This window comes from Stegastes partitus, unplaced genomic scaffold, assembly GCF_000690725.1.
Source record: "Stegastes partitus isolate 25-593 unplaced genomic scaffold, Stegastes_partitus-1.0.2 Scaffold402, whole genome shotgun sequence".
NCBI lineage: Eukaryota > Metazoa > Chordata > Actinopteri > Pomacentridae > Stegastes > Stegastes partitus.
Window position 1 is genome coordinate 63,174 of NW_007578133.1, and position 21,998 is coordinate 85,171.

General features: G+C 41.2%; 1 protein-coding gene and 4 non-coding genes across 6 annotated transcripts; 2 read left to right on the forward strand and 3 right to left on the reverse strand.

The window, feature by feature from the left end:
• Positions 1-1,588: 1,588 nt before the first annotated feature.
• Positions 1,589-21,741, reverse strand: eogt (EGF domain-specific O-linked N-acetylglucosamine (GlcNAc) transferase). Of its 2 annotated transcripts, XM_008285421.1 has the most exons (16): positions 21,673-21,741; positions 20,080-20,335; positions 19,211-19,311; positions 18,831-18,939; positions 18,519-18,613; positions 18,331-18,435; positions 16,023-16,129; positions 15,553-15,656; positions 14,882-14,974; positions 14,346-14,417; positions 13,067-13,153; positions 5,918-5,986; positions 5,501-5,562; positions 5,210-5,329; positions 4,736-4,838; positions 1,589-3,059 (listed from the first exon to the last, which is right to left on the reverse strand). In XM_008285421.1, the coding sequence occupies exons 2-16, from the start codon at positions 20,284-20,286 to the stop codon at positions 2,913-2,915; spliced, it is 1,581 nt and encodes a 526-aa protein (XP_008283643.1). In that variant the 5' UTR covers positions 20,287-20,335; positions 21,673-21,741; the 3' UTR covers positions 1,589-2,912. The 2 variants fall into 2 exon arrangements, with proteins under 2 accessions (XP_008283643.1, XP_008283642.1); XM_008285420.1 differs by lacking the exon at positions 21,673-21,741 and having other exon boundaries at positions 20,080-20,402.
• trnae-cuc (transfer RNA glutamic acid (anticodon CUC)) lies at positions 8,298-8,369 on the reverse strand. Its single transcript has one exon. It is a non-coding gene; the product is annotated as a tRNA-Glu (tRNA).
• On the reverse strand, positions 16,863-16,935 carry trnar-acg (transfer RNA arginine (anticodon ACG)). The gene has a single exon. It is a non-coding gene; the product is annotated as a tRNA-Arg (tRNA).
• On the forward strand, positions 17,878-17,949 carry trnae-cuc (transfer RNA glutamic acid (anticodon CUC)). The gene has a single exon. It is a non-coding gene; the product is annotated as a tRNA-Glu (tRNA).
• On the forward strand, positions 18,194-18,265 carry trnae-cuc (transfer RNA glutamic acid (anticodon CUC)). The gene has a single exon. It is a non-coding gene; the product is annotated as a tRNA-Glu (tRNA).
• Positions 21,742-21,998: the final 257 nt, after the last annotated feature.

Here is a 21,998-nt window from a genome sequence, read left to right on the forward strand (position 1 = left end):
GCCAAGGTAAGATGAGCGGATTGTAATTGATTTGTCTGACTTCAGCGGTGAGAAATGTTTGTCTTATGAGATAAATTAGATTATGCTAATGATCATGTAAAGCACAAAGAGAAATGACTGTAAGATCAGCCTTGGGTAATAATGAAATACATCGACCCAGTATCTGGGAGACTTCGCGGTGTAAATAATGACACAGAAAGCTCAGGGTTTTACTGCCAATATGGCAAAACCAGTGAAGATGCCAGAGGAGGGGAAAAAAAATTAAATAATACACTGGCAGTCAGACAAAACAGCTGGTGGGGTAACTCACGCGTAAAAACTGAGGCGTGTAAAGTCCTAATTTTGAAGTGTGAATGACGGCTCAGACGTGATCCAGTGACTTGGCTCACAGCTTCTGCCATCAGTGAATGAACCTCAGGACTTCGTTTGGAATCAGCCTTTCTGTTCTGACGACCTAAAGGCATAATCAAAAGGAAGTTCAGAAATTCCACATTTCTGAGGGAACAAAATCATCATTAGGCCTGCATATGACACAATAGGGCAATCCAAGAAAACCTGTTGGAAAAAGTCTGGATGGCAAACTTCCACAGATCCTGAGGCAGAAAATGCAAGGCCTGTTTGCTAATGATAGGAGAAAGGACGCCTGAAACAGCACTAATTACTGAGGCGACCTTACGCTGCGCCCTGGCGGCCAGTGAAGCCAGTTTTCTAGTGTGCGCACAAGGACCAAACCACACTCAGGTAAGGTTTTAGGTACTTTGTGCACCGTTTGCTTCACGCTTCATACCTAAAGGTGTGATCCAATGCGCGTCTCACCTTCTCTTCTGCTCAAACGTACCATTTTGGATGCGCCCAGCAGCTCGGCTGTGCGGTAAAACATGACGGTGGTCATCGATTGTGAGCGGCCATGAAGGTTAATGAGAACAGACATCTTGGTTCCTCTGCTTTTGATCCCCTCCTACATAGAGATTCTTCATTTCTTTACGAGGTCACTGGCAGTAACTCGAGCAGAGCCATAAATAGTGTCCATCCCAGACAGGCCCGGTGTCTGTCAATACTCAGAAAGTTCAGACACAACATCCGCAAAGAGCGCACAGGAGCACGACTGCTGACATCAAACTTGTGATATTGGAGCGAACGCTTTTTAACAAATATTATCCTCTTATGACCCATCGGATATATTTGTGTATAAATTATTCTCACTGTTCATACCGTTGATGTAATTCTGTCAGGGACGATCACACAGCGCAGGGTGAAGATTTGGCCTCATGTGTGGTGTCGTACTGCCCCCATGTGGCTACGACGCGTCACTGTCAACTCAGGTACTTTTTGAGGTCATCCAGATTTATTATGGTGACAGTAAAAACTGAACAAGTGCCCTTTTGCGAAAAGCCCTTTCCCTCCTTAGACCTGAACCCACTAAAATAATGAAACCCACAGCAAAGAGCTGTCTGGCATCAGCAAGAACTGGCAAGACAGAGGCTTCAGTTTTTCCCCTCCAAGGTCAGACTTCAAAAGATGATTGATTAAATTAAGATGAATTAAATCTCTGACGCCTAATATGGCCTGCACAGACAAGATGCTTCAGCATTTTTTAGAATTATTTATTTCAAAATATTACACAGCTCTTGAATATGAAATCGCCTACAAGTTGCGCAAAGTCCTGACCAAGAAGGTCCGACTCAGTTCAACACGGTTTCACCGATAAATAAAACATCAAGCTCACAGAGAGTCCAAGAAATACGAAAATGATCTTCTCATTGCTGATAATACTCCTGTGCATTGCATTATCCTGTATGCAACTTGTGCTCATTCCCTTTCAGCCAAATTTATTGTCAAGTGTTACACAAACAGCATTAGAAAGGTTCCAGGAAAGGTAATAGATAATAGCAGCACCCTCGTTGTTTCACCATACTGACGCCGAAAGGAATTCATAATAAAACAGGCATCTGTATCAAAAGGTATTCCATCAAACCAGCAAAAAACATGTTTAAATATTAAAGGTGACAAATGGAAGAAAACCATGTAAACATTAAATAAGAATGCAACAGTAAAAGATATAAAAAGCCTATTAAATATTTCTGATATTCAGTTAAGTAAAAATATTGTCCTTGTGTCTGGAGTGCATGTTTCACAGTACTTACTAACAATGCGTCTAAAGGTATTACTATATTTGAAAACATAATAACACTAATACTGATAAAAGAAAATCCCACTTGGGAGTAGGGGAGACTTACTTACCTTCTGTCTCTTTTGCTTTAAAGTTCTACATGTTTGAGATGGGTATAACTTCAAACCACATGATTTCTATTCATCAGACTAAGTGCGAGGAAAGCTTGCAAATACATGTGTGAATCCAGCATGTGTCCACTGCCCATCAAACCCGACTGATTTATGCTGGCTTTGCTCAGAAACTCTAGTGTGATTGTCAACAACTCTAAAGAGGCTCACATCAACGTGACACTGATCAAATGGGACAAGATGTCGCATGTGAAGGAACGGCGTAACAGCTGCTCATTTGCTCGCTTTGTCGACATGGAATGAAGTAGACGCAGTGGAGGTAATGAAGAAACATAGGATCCATCTTATTACTCTCCAGATGCTTCAACTTGCGCACGCCTAGTCCTTCAACTGATTTGACACTAATAGAGCTAGTGAAAGCTATTCAAACTGGAGCCGTCCGCCATGCTGCTTTCACTCATCCAGACCTAACAAAGTAGCGGACAGGAGGTGACAAATAACCCCCCGGGTGACAGAGATTCACTGGTGAATGAGGTAACTTTTTTAAAAAATACCTTAAAAATGACTCTGCCAGTGTGAAGAGGTCTTGTTCATCATAACAAAAGGCAGGTTCGAGTTAAAAGTTTTCCAGCAGCCAGATGTCTGTGTCAGCGCCGCCACTCACAGAGACTTTAGAGTTCATCGTGAAGGACGCGGCGCTGCCATTTTGGATGGTGTGTGACGTAATTGGCTGCTTCCAATACAAGGCGCATGAACTCCTTCACATCAAAGGAGTAGTTGGTAAACTTGGGATGGTCTCCAAGGGTGGGATGGTGACCCTGAGAAAAGCATGAGAGCAAAAGGTACACAGTGAAAAGGCATATAAAAGCATGAGAGGAAAAACAACATGAAAGCACAGGAGTGTGTGTTTGTGTAGGCTGCTAGATGATAGTGCAATAATATGAATACAAATGCTAAACAAAGTCTGTGCATTTGTCCTGCTGTCCCTATAACTGCGCATAATTAAATGTGTGCATGTGAGTCTAACTGTGTACAGTCCACAACAGACGGAAGTACATTCATGTGCACTTAAACAAAAAGGATTTAAATTTGATCACCTCTCAATAATGACAGTATCTCCTAAGTTGACAAGTAGATTATTTCCTCTTATGAACGATCAAAAACAGATATATTGGAAAGACTATATTTTTAAAAAAACAGGCCTCAATGTAGAAACTCAATGCAAGAAAAGTGAATACACCTGTGATACCTGACACACAAGTTACCAGGAAATTAAACTGATTACACCTGAGATTTACACGACAACTTTCTCTATTTTAGACCTATGGGCTGTGTCTATCTGCATGTCTGCAAATCTGATTGTGTGACTTCTCACAGGACACAGAAAGATCAACTTAAAATCAGTTGAAAAACACTTGCGGCAGTAATCAAGAGGTGTAAAATGAGACATGGTACCAATTATCAGAGCTGCGGTGGTCTTCCTCCCAAAACGACATTGCAGAGAGTGGACTACCTGCATAATCTAACTCTGAAAACAGAATGAAAGATGCCTCACACTTGAAATCAGAGTATCTGTGCCAACTCAGAGAATGAGTGTATAACATTAGCCTTTGTGTACAGCATCCAGAAGAAAAAAACCTTTGCTTGCTGTTCAGCACAAAACTGCATGATGAGACTTTGTTAAAGGCCATGATAAGAAGCCTGGTGAATACTGAGAGCAGAGTATTTGGTCAGATAAGACCAAGATAAAAGAGTTGTTTGGCTTAGATGAAGTCCAGCATGTTTGGCTTGAAAGAAATGAAAACATAGCCCTGACAGTAAAGAACGGAGGTGTGTGTGTGTGGTGATACGGGGCCACATGAGTGCAAAAGGTGTTGGTGAGATGACACTTACAAATGGAATCATGAATGTCTGTGGATATGCCAAAATACTGGCTGACAAGATGACTACCAATCTGCAGAAGCTTGTCAATATTCAAGCATGATAACGATCCCAAACACACTGCCTGTATCTCACAAGAGCTTCCAAACAAGAAAAACACTCTGACCTGGCCAAGTCTGTCCCCTGATATAAATCCAACAGAACATTTTAAAGATACAGGTAGATCAGCACGCCAAAGAGCAACTGAAATAAAATCTCTTAAGAATGGCAGAACATCTTTCAAGAAATAAGAATTGAAAAAATGAAAGATTTGAATGTCAGCAATGAAAGGTGTATTCACTTTTATTATATTAAGTTCCTACTGTGGGGCCTGTATTTTCAATATATTAAATCCAAATGTTGGTTTTTAACTTTAAAAGAAAATACACTACCGTTCAACTTGGGAATAATGCAGTTACAGTAAGGTGATACAGTTTTAAATCATTTCACATTAAAGTGATGTTGTGTAGTCACTTTGGTTGTATACTGTATATGGGTGATAGGTGAGATGAACTGAGAAAGCTCCCACCGAGATACTGGGGAGCTAATGGCTTGTACGGGAGTTTCCCCCTACCTTGTCCTGTGGGAGCACTTTGTCCATTTTCTGCCAAGTCACGTATCGAATGCCCCGCAGCCGAGCCAAATCTCGATAGCAGCTCTCATCCTGACAGTTATATCTGGGAGGGACAGATGCAGACACTTTATCTCTTGCTCTTCTCAGTCTGCCTCTCTTTCCCTCATTCTTGCCCCATTTTTTTCCCCTCTCTCTCTCTCACTGTATGGTTCTCCCTCTGTGTCACTCACCAAAATCCGACAAAACTCTCCCACACAAGCTCCTAGACACACTCGAACACACAGGCATTTGAAATCAGTTGTCTAGCCCGGGATTACCAGGTATAATGAACTCCTCGTTAATTAAGCAGCATTTGACAGTTATACACTGAGTGGATGAGGGGTACTTTGGACAGAGCACGCTGCCAATCGCATCCCTGCTCCTCTTGACTTCCACTTTCATGAACGTACTCGGACAAAAAAAAGCGTCACTCACAGCTCAAATATGACAGCCCAGTCGGGGAGAAAGAGGAGGTGTGTGAGACCAGCCCCGTGCATCCCTATAAATATGTCAGAGTTGTGGGTGATCTTTAGCTGCTCCAGGAAGGGAACATCCCTGAAAGACACACAGGGAGTTACACATCAGTCATCTTCACTGTGTAGACACTGTCACTATTAGACAATGTAAAAAAGATAAACACATTCTTTTATTGCTATGCAGCCCCAACCAGTACTAAGCAGCTCTGAATAGCTCCAGCAGTTATGTGGCGAGCACTCTATAACTCACTTGTATTTGTAGTCCACCAGACTGACCTCCAGTAAAGACACAGTCTTGAGGGCATTCACCAGCTGTAACAACAACATGGGGACATGTTCTGTGATCAATGAGAGGGCAAACAAATATGGGCTGTGACAATATAAATCACAAGCCTTTTTTTTAAAACTCGTACTGTTTATAGCAAATAAGATTTTAAATAGCCAGTTAACAGAGGTGGGCAGTAAATCAATGGTGGAAGGAGGAGGAGGGGCTGAGGGAGCAGGAGAGTTGTATAAAGTAAAAAAAAAAAAGAAATAAAAACAGGAAAAGACAGATAACAAAGGGAAAGGAGGACATGTGGCAGAGAACAGTACGGAGAGAGAAGAAGTGTAGAGAAAGGAGGAAAAAGAGGCAGAAGTAGAGAGAGATGGTCGTGTGGAAACTTACCTCCACTTGGTTTAGTATCCTTCTGTATTCTGTGCTGCGTGCCAGCAGGGTGACACGAACACGCCCCTCCTGAAAACAGCAATGCACCCAATAATCAATCAGCCAAGGACAGAAAAGATAGGCGGCTGGGAAAACATGGTGCTCATTCAAAGTAACTTAAAGCATTCTACGTCAAACGTCTCCTATATACGGCACAGAGGGCAGGATAGATTGTCTGAAATCACGTTAAAAGTTTCTTCTAATGTACTTTTATTGGTTTATACAGTCAGTACAGAGGCACTTTTATTTCCCATAGTCTTCTACTGCCACCCTGTGTTTAGAAAGAGTATTTGTACTTTTTTTCAGGCATGGAATATGTAGCATATAGAATTAAAGAATAAAGACCATCATTATTGTTGAATCAAAATAATTGCAATAACTTTCAACCTGTGTCAATAAACCTAACTACAACACTAGTAGAAGCAGTGGGTATATAAGCATTCAGTACAGACCTAATTTCTTCACTTTCTACTTAAAAATTATTTGAAAAAAAAACGACAGAAAAAGATGCCATTCTGAGCAAAACCAGACTACAGCAAATTATGATGAGGGGCGATAGGAGGAGAGGGCTAGTAGAGACGAATGAATAAGACACAATAGAGGAGAGCAGCAGCGTGAGTTTCTGGCTGATGCCATTAATCTAGGGATGAAAGGAAAAGCTGGGGAGAGGGTCAGGGCCGAGAAGGCCTCTCTTTCAGTCGCTGGTCTACTATCGCCAACAGCCCCATGTCTTGCTGAAAAGCCTCTTAGCATATTTCAAGTGAAGGATATGAATACCCAATGAGCTGCTCCACAGGAAGGAAGAAGTTATCTGGCTTTACTGGTCATAAAGATACAGTCAATCACTAAACCTGGCACCATAAAGCACCTGTGAGGAGTTCTGGAGAGTTATAGATGAAGGAGATGAATAAGGAGATGAGTGCATGGCCGTGACGGTGTAAGAGTACATGCACACACAGTACTTATGCATGTAGTCTTTCAGACGCTAGTATATCAGTGGGGGGATCTTTCATCATGGTAATGAGATCACCTACAGAGAAGCCTGAAAGTAGTGAGTCATAGCTCTCCATTGCATTTGGTTGCTGCTATTTTTCACACACAGTACATGCTTATGGATTATTGTAACAACATGAGCTTTCCTTTAAAAAAAAAAAAAAAAAGCCTAATCAGTAAGACACAAGCTCCAGCCTAAGAAAACGTTAATTCTGGCTTTCTTTTTTTTCATCTGCAACCCTTATGAAATCAGTCCCTAAATGTTTGGCACAGAAAAGCTATTGAAATATACTATACTCCCAGGTAGACACATTCCTGCTGTGAAATGCATCACTGATCCATAGCAGTATAGCATCCAGGTAGTCTTGCAGTTTTGAGCCAGAACAATCTGTCTATTGATCCATGCCAAAACCCAGAAAATGTACATATTTACATATGCTCAATACGAGTGACTTTATCATTTGTGCTGTCTATGTCCAACAACCAACTGTACAAGTATGTAAGTCACTGCCCAGGTTATCTGTCAGATTTGCAGTATATGGTAAGCAACTGAGGCATCCCTTGGTTTCTCACACTGCAGGACAGAAAGCAAACACCTTTAAGTGTAGTTGGATTTGAGGTTCACAGGAGGGGAAAAAATATATAGCTGGCATTCATCATAAATGTGAAATTCAGAGGTGCAGGACAGAAACATAGAGCAACATGACACCAAACATATGCCAGTAGGGTACCACACAGATGCACATATTTAACTCAGTTTCACAAGAAACATCATGTCCTTCGCTTGTTTTCACTCACACAACAGAAATATATGCATGAATTTAGTGGCTATATAACTGGCAGAATTGGATACTTGGGAACTTACATAGTAACTTTGAAAAGTTAAATACATCAATTTGTAATAAACAAGAATCATAATGATTGGCTGGGCACTGCCCTGTCAGAAAACAACAGCATCATTTGGCTTAACTGTAACAGTGTGAAATATCTGAGGAAAAGGCACTGACATTGTTACTATGGCGTCAAGCCCTACAAATCTGGGTGTACACAGGCCTAGGGCTTAAGACACTGATCATGAAACGTGTAATAGTGTCTGGATAGTTCTGCATATTCTTTTCTACCATTTCCCTGATTAAAGCACAAAGGTTAGAAAACAGAAGCCAAACAAAATATAAAAGGAAAAGAGTGGACAAAGTCTGCTCCATCATACATTCACTAAGGGGAATCAATAAGTATAAGTTAAAGGAAGTATTTGAATTTACACAATACACTCTAAACCAACCTCACAAATTGGCTGCATCAGTAGATGTGAAACAACCACACAGACAAGAATGTGAAAAAGTTGATGTTCCCTGACCGGGAATCGAACCCGGGCCGCGGCGGTGAGAGCGCCGAATCCTAACCACTAGACCACCAGGGAGCTGTGTGAGGCATTCAAAGACACACTGCTGTGTCGGGAAAGAGTGGCACTGCTCTGTTCTCTCTGCCAGTTGCTCCTTTCACTCATGTTATTTTGGTACGTGCAGTAAAGGACACCAAACCAGGAAACTTGTACGCTGTGTCTGCTGGTCTTGTGCTTAGATTTTGGTGCTTTCACATGACATAAAAAACAATTCTTGGTATTCAGTAATACAGGTGGAGAATGTGAGGATAAGCAAGACGTCTGTTGGTAAAATCTATCATCCGTACAGAGGGACATACAATCTAAACAGAGACACGTTTGTTATTTTATCCATTAATTTTTGGCCTTTCTATTCGTTGAGGTCTGCTTATGAATCTGTGGTAGAAAACACTGTGTCTTCTCTCCATTAGAAACTGCGCTTGTAACACACAATGTTAGACAATGACAGGCAAGACAAAAGACATAAAGACAAATCATGTAAAGACAGGAAAGAGAAGTAAGACAGTTAAGTATAGTCAACACCTTCAGCTTTAATAGCAGTATCCACTGATGAATTTCTCTTTAATAAGTTTCGTCGTTCTGGCCTTAATAAGCATTCCTACAAGTGTACAACAGGGCTATGTGCTGTATGCTAAAACTACCCCAGTTCAACACAGCTGAGGGTCTCAAACACATACCCACAACTTGTTAAATGAATACTACTCCAGGTTACTACGTCGTGAAGCTGGTTAAGACAAGAGGTGTGATCAAAAAGTTCTAATTCTGTTCTTGTTGCAAATGAACGATGTGCAGCACAATCATGTACATGCAGCAGGTGCGAGCTGTAACTCTTGTGAGTCAGGACTGAGTCGTGCGATCAACATTGGGACCTGATCTACACAAGTTTTTGTGACCACTTGCAGGTGCACATTTGCCATTTCACCACCAACCTGCAGAAGCCGCATGTGTCAAAGTCTGTGGGGATCTCTGGCTCGAGTTGACCCAAGCTTCATGTCAATTATGACCACTGGAGACGAGAGGCGGTGGGTCTACAGCTATGAACAAACAGCAGTCTTCACATTGAAAGAGGACACAGTCTGGCTGACAATAACTGGTGCATCAGGCGTATTGAAAAAGTAGAGGAAATCCAGCACACATTACAGATGGTGCTTGATGAGCTTAGAGAGCAGTACCTCCAGGGCTACATCCCAAGCATGGCAGGAGCCGAGGAATGATGTACTGCTGCACAGCGTGACTACTTCTAAAGGGAATCGTAAATATAACAAATTAAAATCCTTGAATGAATAGTTGTGTTCAAACCTTTGACTGGTACTGAATGTACGGTTTTCTTTGACCAACTGACAGAACTGAGAGTGACAAATCTTAGCAACAAGACCACTAGAAAGGCACGACAGCACTAATATCACCCTCTTTCTGAAGTAAAATAGAATATATAGCCATTCATTGATGAACATATATGAGGGGCCATATCAGTGGTTTTACACGTTTAAAACAGAGCCTTTACTGCAGAACACTTTCCAGTCCCGTGTGTCTTCCCTTCCTGGCAGTCAGTGTTTCCATTCATAACAGCACTATGACATTCAACTTGCAGACACTTGAATCCTGAGATATGTTATCTCTCACAGTGAACAACTCACAGCCTTGATTTGTTTGTCCAAGTCCTGTTATCACTCTGTGCCAGTTGCTCCTTTCACCTGTGCTATTTGGGTACACGCTTTAGAGGACACTAAATCAACAAATGTACGCACAGTTTGTGCTAAGTTGTTGCTTAGCATTCTGTACTTGACTGTGGCCTGGGTTTGAATCTCCATCGGAGAAGACGTCATGCTGTGTGCATAGCTCAAAGCCTCATAAAGACTACCTGTCTGTCTAACAGCATACATGCAGTGAACATTCTAAAATCAAAGAACCACTGGGGTGCTTTGACAAGTAGGTTACTGTTAGCACATCCATCCATCTATCCATTATCTATACACCGCTCACTAAGGTCGCAGGGGGGCTGGAGTCTATCCCAGCTGACTTAGGGTGAAGGCAGGGGACACCCTGGACAGGTCACCAGTCTATTGCAGGGCTACACTTAGAGAGAGACAACCAAGCACACTCACATTCACACCTACGGACAATTTAGAATCACCAATTAACCTCAACATGTTTTGGACTGTGTGGGAGGAAGCCGGAGAACCCAGAGAGAACCCACGCTGCACGGGGAAAACTTGCAAACTCCATGCGAAAAGATTCCAGTGCCCTCACCGGGACACGAACCGGTAACCTTCTAGCTGTGAGGCAGCAGTGCTAACCAACTGCGCCACCTTGCAGCCGTACTGTTAGCACAGAAAAGTAAAAAAGTGAATTAATTAAACAGAGGTAAATATTATTTTTAACTATTAATACTATTTAAAATGACTACATTGCTGATGGGAGTGTTAGGTGGGTGGTATCTCTTCCCAATCCTTACAAAGTTTGGAATGAAAGTTTCTCTACACAATACTTAATAATACTTATTCCCACTGTTTGCTCAGAGAGGAACTAAAAAAGCTATGTATTTTCTCCTCTGCAATAACACTTATTACTACCTCTTAATTAAAAACTTGTGGTTGTATGCATGGATTCTCACAACACAAGGGGAAAACGTAATCTTAAAGTGGCACAGGAATAAAAGGTCAGCATGTCAGACAAGACAACATCATTTATGTTCTGACAAATACATCCAAATAACTACACCAAATCTCACAGCACCGTGTCTTCCATATGTCCTATGCTGCCAGCAGGGCCTAAACTTTGAAGTATATTTAAAATGTTTCTGTTAAAAAATATCAGCCCCTGCTGATTGTATGGCAATTAGCAGAATTCAATCATTTTGTGAAACTAATTAATTAATTCATACCCCGATCACTGGTCCCCTCAGAGTAGAAGGGCTTATTCTTCCATGCACTGGGCAGAAGGCAGGGAAACACCTTGGCAAGATTGCTAATCTATTGTAGTCAGTTTCAACATATTGTGGCGCCCCAGGCCCACTCTGCTTTAGTGCTGTGTGTGTGGTTTGTGTTGCAGGGTTTCCACTGATTGGCTCTGAGTGGGACTGGCCGTCATCCAAAACGCCTGGACGGAATCCCACAAGGTTGTTTCAGCTCCGCCTGCCCACAGCCCGGTGTCTCTGTGCCTGTCTCGATGCCATGAGCCCAGCATCATTCTTTTGTTTGTGTTATCCTTTGGTTTTGTTTTGTACTTACAACACACGTCTTATTGCGCCAACATGTCCATACATTTTGACACTGCTAGCACTGATCTCTACATTTCATGCTGAATTATTTTTTCAATTATTTATTTGTTTCTTCCTTTGATTTAGCACAGCTTGATTTGGTACGTTTGGATTAAGCATTGTGTTTGATTTTGTTGTGCTTGGGCGTTTTTGGGTTGCAAAAGAAAATGTGTCTTTCCAGTTTAACTGACAGCGTTGGAAAAGGCCTTTGATAGGAACCGTGGTTTTACGTGCATTATTGATGAGCTGATGAATTTGTCTTGTGAGGGATTCCCTCTCATTATGTAGTGAACCTTAAATGATAAGGTGATCTCTTGGGGGAGCACTGGAGTTTGGCCAGTTTAGCATTGTAAACACATTGTTTTGGCATTCTTACAGGAGGCTAGGTTAGCTCTGCAGCTGAATTTTTTTTCAAGGTAAATTACAGCAGAGACATGAGAGGTGAGTGTTGGTTCACCTATGCTTAGAGGACTGGCTCCCCTGACAGGTTGTGTCTCTCCGTTCGGTAATCGTCTGGCATGGTTGTGGTGTTGGAGTGCAATGGTTAGAGCGTCCCTTTCCCCTCTTTTTACTACTGCTCGAGAGCACTGTCATGGTTTCGGGTGGTTGCCAGTATATTCCCAGAACTTGACCTTTCTCTGGCTCCAGGTTTCATTGGATAACGAGACCTTCTGCGGCTCACAAAGACTGTGGTTGAGTTCTGCAGATAGTTTTGGTTAGGAAGCTGACTAGAAGGTAAGCTCCACATAGAGGCTGTGTCTGCCTTTTGTGCACACTAGTGAGTTTTGACACATTGTCTTCTTGTTTTCTCACTTCTTTTCTCTCTCTTGCACTGCTCTCCTCAACACTCATGTGTTTGGTTAGTATTGCTGAGATGATTTTTCTTAACTGATACAGAGTGAATAGACTGGCCAAATTAAATGTTGAAGATTAGGGTAGATACATGCTTATGTGCCAACTATTCTTCCTGTGGCTTCTATTGAACAGATACAGGCCAATTATTCCAGTCAATCAAACATACACTCCTGTACAGGAGACTTTATTCTTGAGGAAAACAGTGACTTTACAAAAGTGAGTGCATACAAGCTGCTAGCTGGCAGAAGAAAGTATGTCTGGCTGGTTTCAGTACCAGTATGATCAGCGTACAAGAAATTTCTTGGGCTCATTTTATTCCATGTCTGCATTGCTTTTGAGCAGTTACTGCACTAACAATGGTAACACTGTTTGTTCAGTAAATGTCAGGAATGTCTTGATGTCAACAACAGAAAATGCATCTCCACTGTGATGAATCATCCCCTATAATGCAAGCTTCTAAAGACGTATTTTGTTACTGCCGTTGCTGCTCTATTTAACTGTATTGGATTTTAGAGTCTTTTGACACTCTGTGTCTTTACAATATAAGCGTGATTAAAATATGAATGTAACTAATATGTTTCCTATAAGATGTTGCTCCTACCTTTGGCCCATCTTGTAGGATGTTCAGCCGATGGAGGACATGCTGGGAGAACGCCCTAAACATACCTTCACTGTAGCAATCAGAGATCTGCCATCAACACACCATAAAAAGAGTTCATTACACTCAGAATTGCAAAATATTTTTCCTTCATTAAATACAAAATATTGTAATTATTGTCAAAATTTGTGTAGAGTCAAGCAAGAAGACACTTTTCTACTCTCTAATTTTAAATAAATCGGAGGCTAATTGAATCTCGCTACACCAGCACACTGTTGCATTGGACTGTGATGAAAGATATGGTACACACTGGGAATCTGACAATTGTAAACATATTTCCTAATCTCACAGGGCGAATATCATATGAGCCTATGCATTTATCAAGTCAGAGAAATTCACATACACACTCCTGCACTGCAGCTGTAAATGAATGCACATGAATATAAACATGACATGTGCTGCAGGGGCAATCAAAAGCATCAGCTTGAACCTGACCTATCAATATTTCACACCTCAAGGCTGGAACCACAGGAGAACACATATTTACATGGTATCATTTTATTGTAATCTCCTTGGAATTATCATTTAAATAACATAAGCACTTGCTGAGCTTTGAATACATCACATAAATATTTGACCTAAACCGCATGTTTACGACTGCACTGAATATCGTTGTGGTTGTGGCGAGAAAAGACCAATGAATGACAAAAGAATTCTACCACAGAATGTGATATTAAAAACATGCACTGAACAGCCACAACATTAAAACTGCTGACAGGTGGCATTAATGGCATCGGTCAGCTCATAACAGTGCAATGTTTTGCTGGGAATCTTTGGTCCTGGCATTCATGTGGATGTTATATTGACACATATGACCCACCTACACATTGTCACGTTCATGGATATCCACACCTTTATAATTCACTATTACTAAAGTTGTAATTGAAGAAGCTGCTGCTGTACTTTGGAGGTGTTCTGGTTTGTACATGCTTTACATCGAAAGTGCCCAAACACACTAGGCAGTCCTAAATTCTCAAGAAATCCGTCCACTGTGCTCAATACAGCCAGCCATTCAGAAATCTTGACTGGAGCCCTGCGAGTTTTTCTGTGTCCAGTATAAGTGCCAATGCAGCCGTCTGTTGTGCAATGAATAGAACTGCGTGCGTGTCTGCTGTCCAATTTCATTAATACAAAAAAATGACCTTAACGTTATGGCTGATCAGTGTATAAATCAAGACACAAACAAAGCAGTACAGACACACATACAGAAGGTGTAACTTACAAGAGGTGTGTTGTAAAAAAGGCCATATCTCATTCTTGGGAGAAGGGAGAAGAAGGCATCTTTGAAACACACCTATGGATAAGTGGATAAGGAAGTGTATAAGGAATCAGAGCATAGGTTATGATGTACTACACACATACATACTTATTCGTAATCTTTGAGTACCTTCAAAAATAATGAAATGATGGTTTTGGTGTACAGGATCAACATAAAATATTAATATAAAACTTACTCATTGCTGTGGTGTTAGTGTCAGAGATCACTCAAGTGCTAGAAAAGGTTATTTCTTATCTGTTTAATCATGTTTGGATTAATTTACTTTCTTACGTACCACGCAGTACATCAAAGCTAATGTTGACATTTGTGGATGAGCCAAACAATATTTCCTGTGTGCCAGAGGAACCTGACCTAATAATGGATGCTCTGTAATAACACTCTAATGAACCTTTGTAGATCACCACCGAATAAGTGATAAGGTCAACACCCGTACATTAAAGGAGCACATAACAAGCACTTAGAGGTGACATTACACCTACTCTTTTCGAGTCATATGTCTTCAGATGGATGATGTCATGCTCTGAGAAGGCCCTCCATGTTTCACTGAACAGATCTCCATAACCATAAAAACTCTGGGAGAAGACATCCAAAAGAGGGAACAAATGTTGATTCAATTAACGTCACAACAGAAATGAAAAACAAAGCCATAAAATTAAAACTAACTACATTACGCCTTTAGCGCAGCCAGAGTCAGTCACCTGTTTTCAACCTTAGTTGGTTGTATTTTTCTGAAGTTTTGGCTTTATACAAAATCCATTATCACAACATTATCTGACAGCCTGAAGCACCATGATTTGTGATGAAAGGTCACCGCTTTCCTTCTCCCTGTCAGTTTATCTATCTCTAGAAGAGGCACTTACAAAGTCACTGGAAAAATACACTTGGAAAAGCATGCCTTATTTCAGATAAATAAAAGTATGACATGAGAATGTAAAATGTTTATTTTATGTTGCCTCAGTTAGTAAGAATTGCTTAAAAATTGTTGCCATCAGTGGTGATCGTGGACATGTTCAGCACAATTTGAGCATCTATGTTTCACTAGCTGCACCGTATGTACTTGTTAACCTTAAACAGAATGAATTATAAAATCCCTATATAGATTACACCCTCTGCTGCACTGAAAAGGCAGTGAGATGTATGAAGTACCCACCGTGTCCCACATGATGATGTTTATATCAGAACTGAAGGAGTTGTTTATGTGCTGGGAGATATAGAGGTTGACAAAGTCACAGAAATGGTGGTACATGTTCACCCCTATTTAAAAAAAAAAAAAAAAAAAAAAAACACGATTATTTTTGCCAATATGACAGAAACTGAACAAGAGGAGACTTGTGAACATTTGTTTGTTTTAGACATGATAACAAAAAGAAGAAAACGACTCTGAACTCTCAGTCTCTTAGAGCAATATTCCATCAGGTCATTAAAAACATGTCGGTTATAGGGAAGTCATTGTTGTTACAATCTGAGAACATGAACTGGGAACATTGTCTTCATGCAGTGTCTAACCTCAAACAAACTGCACAGACACAAGAAAGAGCAGTTTCTCCTTAAGGTGTAATAAGAGGAAGGAGTTTTGACTGAATTGCTTTAAATTAAGTCAAGCAAATCTTTCTTACTTACCAGCATCTAGTTTCATGAAAACAGTGGGTTTTTCAATTACGATATCACAGTGTCCATCTTCTATAGGATCGAAGTCCAGCTCCTTGTATGTCTGTAGCTCAGCATACCTACAACAACATCATTGCAATACTGTAAATTAAAAATGACATATATGTGGAAGAAATGGGACATCATATGAACAGGAGGCACTACAAACGAAACACAACCTCTTATATTGAAATAGTGAGTGCAGGCTATCCCATTTCAGTGCTGGAGACAGGTCTAATTCAGAGGACTCTTTGATTGTTCTAGTCTGTTGTAGTCACTGCAGCATCTCTCTTTCTCCACAAATGAGACAAATGTGACAGAGCCAGCAGGAGGACACAGACAGAATCTTCTGATCTGTAGTCAGACATGTTTTCCACTGAGCCACTGGCCCACACCCAGGTATGTGCTTTACTGAGATCATTTCAAATAGAGGTTGGTTAAAAAATGTTTTTAAAAAAATTCTGAATATGCTAACACTGAATTCCAACGTGCCTTTCAATAAAGTTAAAGGTGTGAGAAATGTGATTAAATTCCTCCAACCAAAAATTAATTAAAACTGTCTTCACAAGGACAACATGCACGATAGAGAAACATCACTGGCTAAACAATACAAGAGCCTTCATTTCAAATTACATAAACCTGGCACGCTTTGCTGTCAAAAAGCTCAACATTCATCTGAGATCATTTTTTGAACTGCTGACGATTAGTGGCATGATAAAATGCTACACCAGCTGCATATTATGAGCAAGATCACTCTGTACGAGTCACAGCAGCATCTCTCTGTCCACAGAAAGAGTTAAAAATAAAAAGGAACGAGCCAGCCAGGAGTCGAACCTAGAATCTTCTGATCCGTAGTCAGACGCGTTATCCATTGCGCCACTGGCCCTGTAGAGTGCTGCATTCCTCTAACGGAACACGAGCATGGCCGGCAAACCCCACCCCCGCATTCCTAACAAGTTTGGCTTCTGCTGCTTTCAGAAGGAGCTATGTGGTTTTCACTGCTTTCAGAAGTTAAACAGGCTTGAGATGCAACAGCAGCAAGTAAAGCCTCTTCCTCTCAGTAACCGAAGGACATCAAATGCATATGATGGTCTATGACTCACATTTTATTAATGCTTTTAACAGCAAGGTGAGGAATGGCTCTGTTAATTCCCTAAACGTTTCAAAGCAAGGTCACTGCTCGAGCGGTCTGACTGGTCTTTGAAAATGATACAGAGTAGTGATTTCTTTAATTAACGAAGTCAACAAGACTTTGTTAGAAGGTGAGGGAGAGCTACCCGAGTTGGCAGCCTCTTTTTTCTTATGGATCATTCCACATGACTTTGTGCCTTAAGCAGTGATGTGCAGAGGTTTGCATCTTTCAGTATTGGCCTGGCCTAACTGTAGCTGGTCTGACTAAAAAGTAAACAGCACCCATCCTGTAATTACTAATAGACCAAGCAGGAAGGAAGCCACTGAGTCATACAAGACATTATTACCTGCAGATGCAACTAAAATCTGGCAATGCAGTGCACAGTGAAGTGTGGAAGAAAAACACAGACTAGTGACAGTCTGTGTTAGTACATGCAAAAGTCAGATCTGGCCATATGTCAGACATGCCATAAAAGCCCTAAATAACATCTCCAAATAGTTGGAACACTTTCCACAGCACGTGTTTGATTCCGGGAATGAAATAAAAACTACTGTAAAAGTACACAAAGACCTGCAATGTCACAAAATCTGTTGATTTTTTTTATCTGGAAGCATGTCTAAGTATGTGCTGTTTTCAACACACCTAACAAGAATGCCTCTTGATGTCATTTCACTGCCTTAAACTCCATTTGCCAGCTCCCTGGTGGTCTAGTGGCTAGGATTCGGCGCTCTCACCGCCGCGGCCCGGGTTCGATTCCCGGTCAGGGAACATTTAACTTTGGGTTTTAACCAAGATAATATCAGAAAGTACCAAAGCTATGCAACTCTTGCCATTCTAACTCGTATTCACAAATAAAGGAACACAGAGGGGTAAAGGTGCAGATCAGCAGTGCTGCCACATGACATCATTAACATTCAGTTTATAAATCATTAGAATGCATGAAGAACAAATATTAGCCCTATGGCTGCATGCCATACGTCACAAAATCTGTGCTGAAAATAACATCACCAGCTCCCTGGTGGTCTAGTGGCTAGGATTCGGCGCTCTCACCGCCGCGGCCCGGGTTCGATTCCCGGTCAGGGAAAATACCTTTAATTATGATTAAATAACCATAAGCCCGTGTTCATGAATGCATGTGTCCTGTCTCACCAAGACTGCAATGGGCTCTTGTGTTCTCCCTCAGCAGCAAGTGCTCGCTTGTTCAGTCGACAATGTCCTCCAATCTCACCCTCCTGAATGAAGTCCTCTTTGTACCTGAAGCATAAAGATGGCTGAATTTCAAGTCACTTCCATCAGCATAATGACGCTTTTAAAATGGAACTTTCAATTGCACTTACCTCTCGTGACTTCTGCGTGGTTTCCGCAAGTCCAGGTAAAGATTTGTTGCTTTACAAAATCTAGTGTGACTACTGCACCTTAATGTTGAATCTCCCTGGAAAAGAGTATTATTAGAAAAACGTAGCATTTAAGTAATAATAATAATAAACTCTGGACCTTGGGAGGCTCTCTGTATTATATTCTTACTACCACTGCTTTTAAACCGCAAATTATTCAGGGCCCATTGTCTGAACACTGTGTCTATTTCTACCTGTTGTTTCTTCCTGTTGGCTCAATGGGCCCGTGGGAACTAAGGAAATGAGCAGACTTACCGGCTTGCTGGCCTTGCAGAGTGTTTTGAGCTCAGAGAGTCGCTCTTTGACATAGCCAAAATCAGCCTGCTTCCAGAAAAGCTCCTGGGCTGCATCCAGTGAACGAGCCCTGACAGATCAGAGATTTAGACGGATCAGCAAATCTACAACCATAATGGCTCATCAATCATGCACACTATGCATGAGCACACAGGTACTTTGGCAATAATAACGGAGACTGTGGTTCAGTAAATCCAGTATCTATAAATAAAAGAATTCTATTACTATTAGGACTAGTGAGCATCTGGCACATTCTGGAGGGGCCTGATAGCAAAATGGGAAAAGCACATTGCATAAACTGTTTTAAGTGTTGTAAATGAATGTGATGTGAGGAAAAGTACCATCCCGAGTCAGCTTTGGTACAGACAGGGTAGCTAAAGCGTTTCCTTGGATCACAGTTCTTCTCATAACCCCAACAGACGGACAGATCCTGCAGAGCATCCTGTTGTAAAAAAAAAAAAACAAGTGTTAAGATATAAGTGTGTATGCTTGTGCTTCCATAAGACAAAGAGACAATGTTGTTTACAATTAAGTTTTATCTTTTAGAAAAATAATTTAAAAACTAAGGAGAAAAATGTGGGAGGTACAACAATGGGGATGGATCATTCACCAGTATATTAAATGAATTAACCAAGCTGATGGGGTTATTTCATAGCATAAAACTAACTATTTAAACTCTACAGTCAGAATCTAAAGCCTTCTTTTCTTATCTCCTGACTGTACTTCCTGCATCCATTGCTGGGGTAATTAATGACATCATTTTGTTTAAGCAAGGACCAAAAGAGCAAAAATACTGCTGTTTAAAAAACATCTCTTTGTGGGAAATGCTCATTCTAAACTTTACAAAACACTCAAAGCACACAAGTGAAAATTAAAATGTTTTGTGCTTTCTTCCTGGCTAAAGGAGGGCAGTGTCCATTAACAAGAACATCAGTGTACAGAAGTTAGCTGTTACGGCTACTGAGTGAAATCTCCTGTTCCAGTGAACGTGCTCCCTGCACTGACAAGGCTAATGCTAATAGGTAATACAATTCAACAGCAAGTTTTTGATTTTTTTAGTCATAAGCTGAAGTTTAAGGTACTGGACAGTCAATTAACAACTTGTTTTTCCTTACAAAGGTCAGCAAAATTTAAACTACCCTACATGCTACCACTGTACATAGTGATAATATTTGCACACTGATAATTACACTGAAAGTCCATATCTTACTTTAAAAGGGCAGAGTGGGTCCAGACGGCATTGCTTGGCGACCCTCTTGTTGTTGGAGAGGAAGCAGGGTACGTGTTCTGGCGGCAGGGAGATCCTGCTGTAGTTGAGCAGCGGTGCTGGTGGTGGTTTGTGGTTGGTGTTCTCAGGCTTCTCAATGGTGACCACAAAAGGGGAGAAAACTATGCCAAGTGCTACCAAGAGCAGCATAGTCAGAATTACACAGAGATGTGAAACAGTCGCCTCTCTTCACAGCACTCTGCGAGAAGGGGAGAGACACAGACACAGACTCAGACTTGCACCCTGTAATCTTGGTTGAAAGCCTAACACCACAGTACACAAGCATGTGGGCGCAAGCAAGTGTGTGGGAACGTAACTCCAGGCGGATCCTGAGCTCCACATAAGGAAAAGCCCCGTTGCAGGAAATTCTTCTGACCTTTTTCCGACTGTTGTCTGGGCAATCATAACTTGAGACTGGAGGGGCAAATGAGAACTGCTGGCTGGTAATAATGTGACCTATGCAGGTGGCCAGGGCGGTATCAGTATTTACACAACAGCCATATTTCCATGATTCAAGCTGTTTTGTTAAAAGTCTCAGGCATGCATGTGCTTACACAGCCTACAGCCAATGACATTTTTCTCTCCTAATATCAGTGAGTGATGATTGAACATTACAGTGTGACCTTTGATAACACAGTAGCCACATTGAAGAATAACAATGGCTCACATCTCCTGAAGAAAAACTGTCTATTCTGCAGGTTTGTTCACAATAGGCGGTGAGGATAAAGCATCACGAGTCATATATTGCATAACTCTGCAGTGCTAACTTTATTGGAGTTAAGAAATTGTAATGTTAACACCATTTGCTAAGGGGAAAAAGGCGTGCAATAAATCACTGTTAGATTAAAACAAAGGCTTCAGATCGGAAATTTAATGAATTACTTTTGGAGGGAAGCTACATGTAAACACACACTGCTAGCAAGCTTAACAATGTTTTAAGCTAAGAAAATTAGCTACAGCTAATTATCGTTACTTTTACTGTAACTTCTGACAGTAGACGGGGATGCTGTTTTTTTTCACCAGCCGTCGTAAGATTTGTCCCTCAACGCCACATCCTTGACTTATTGTTGCTCACAGGAAAACTTACATTTACACTGATAATCAACTGACATGTTGGATCAAACTTTAAGCTAGCTGCGCGTCTTTTAGCTAATTTTTTTTTAACTTAACTTTACGATAACTTTGGAACCCGCCGTGAACACCCGGTGATTTAACTGGCATGAAAGATAAACCTTCACATTGGGGAGATGCGGAGATAATAACGTATTACTAACACCTTTCTTCGTCAGGGGCTAACAAGCGAAAAACACTTTATTAAAGGCTAACTCGTGTCTGACATGTATTCTGCGGTAGCTAACGTTTGACAAAGCCGGGGGATCCTTAATTCAAGCTGTGTCGGTGTGGCAGCACCAGAACTGGACAGGGGGGGAAACATGCCGGTGTGTCCACGGTACAAAAACTACCAACAGACAGAGAAACTCGCGTTAATTGTGCTCTAAATAAGTCTGGCTCGAGTTTGAGTGAGAGGTAGTTTACCTGAATGCACAGGCTGCTTTTCCCAGACTGAGGAGAAGATGTTGCCGGTGGTCGCCATAACACCGGAAACCTTACACCAGTGTGTAGTACGGACCTTCCGCCACAACGTGGCGCTGTGCACCACACTTTGTGTTCCTCCGCTTTCGTTTACGGGTCATTTTACATGACATATCCAGTAATTATATTAGAGTCTGGGTTCATAGTCTGAAAAAAAACACTTTCGAGAAGTTTTAGCAGCCTTTGTTTATTGTTTTTATGGGATTTTATTATCCAGAATGTGTGCTGGCTGTGATTCAGGTGAGAGAGAAGGTTGTCCGACAAGTGGG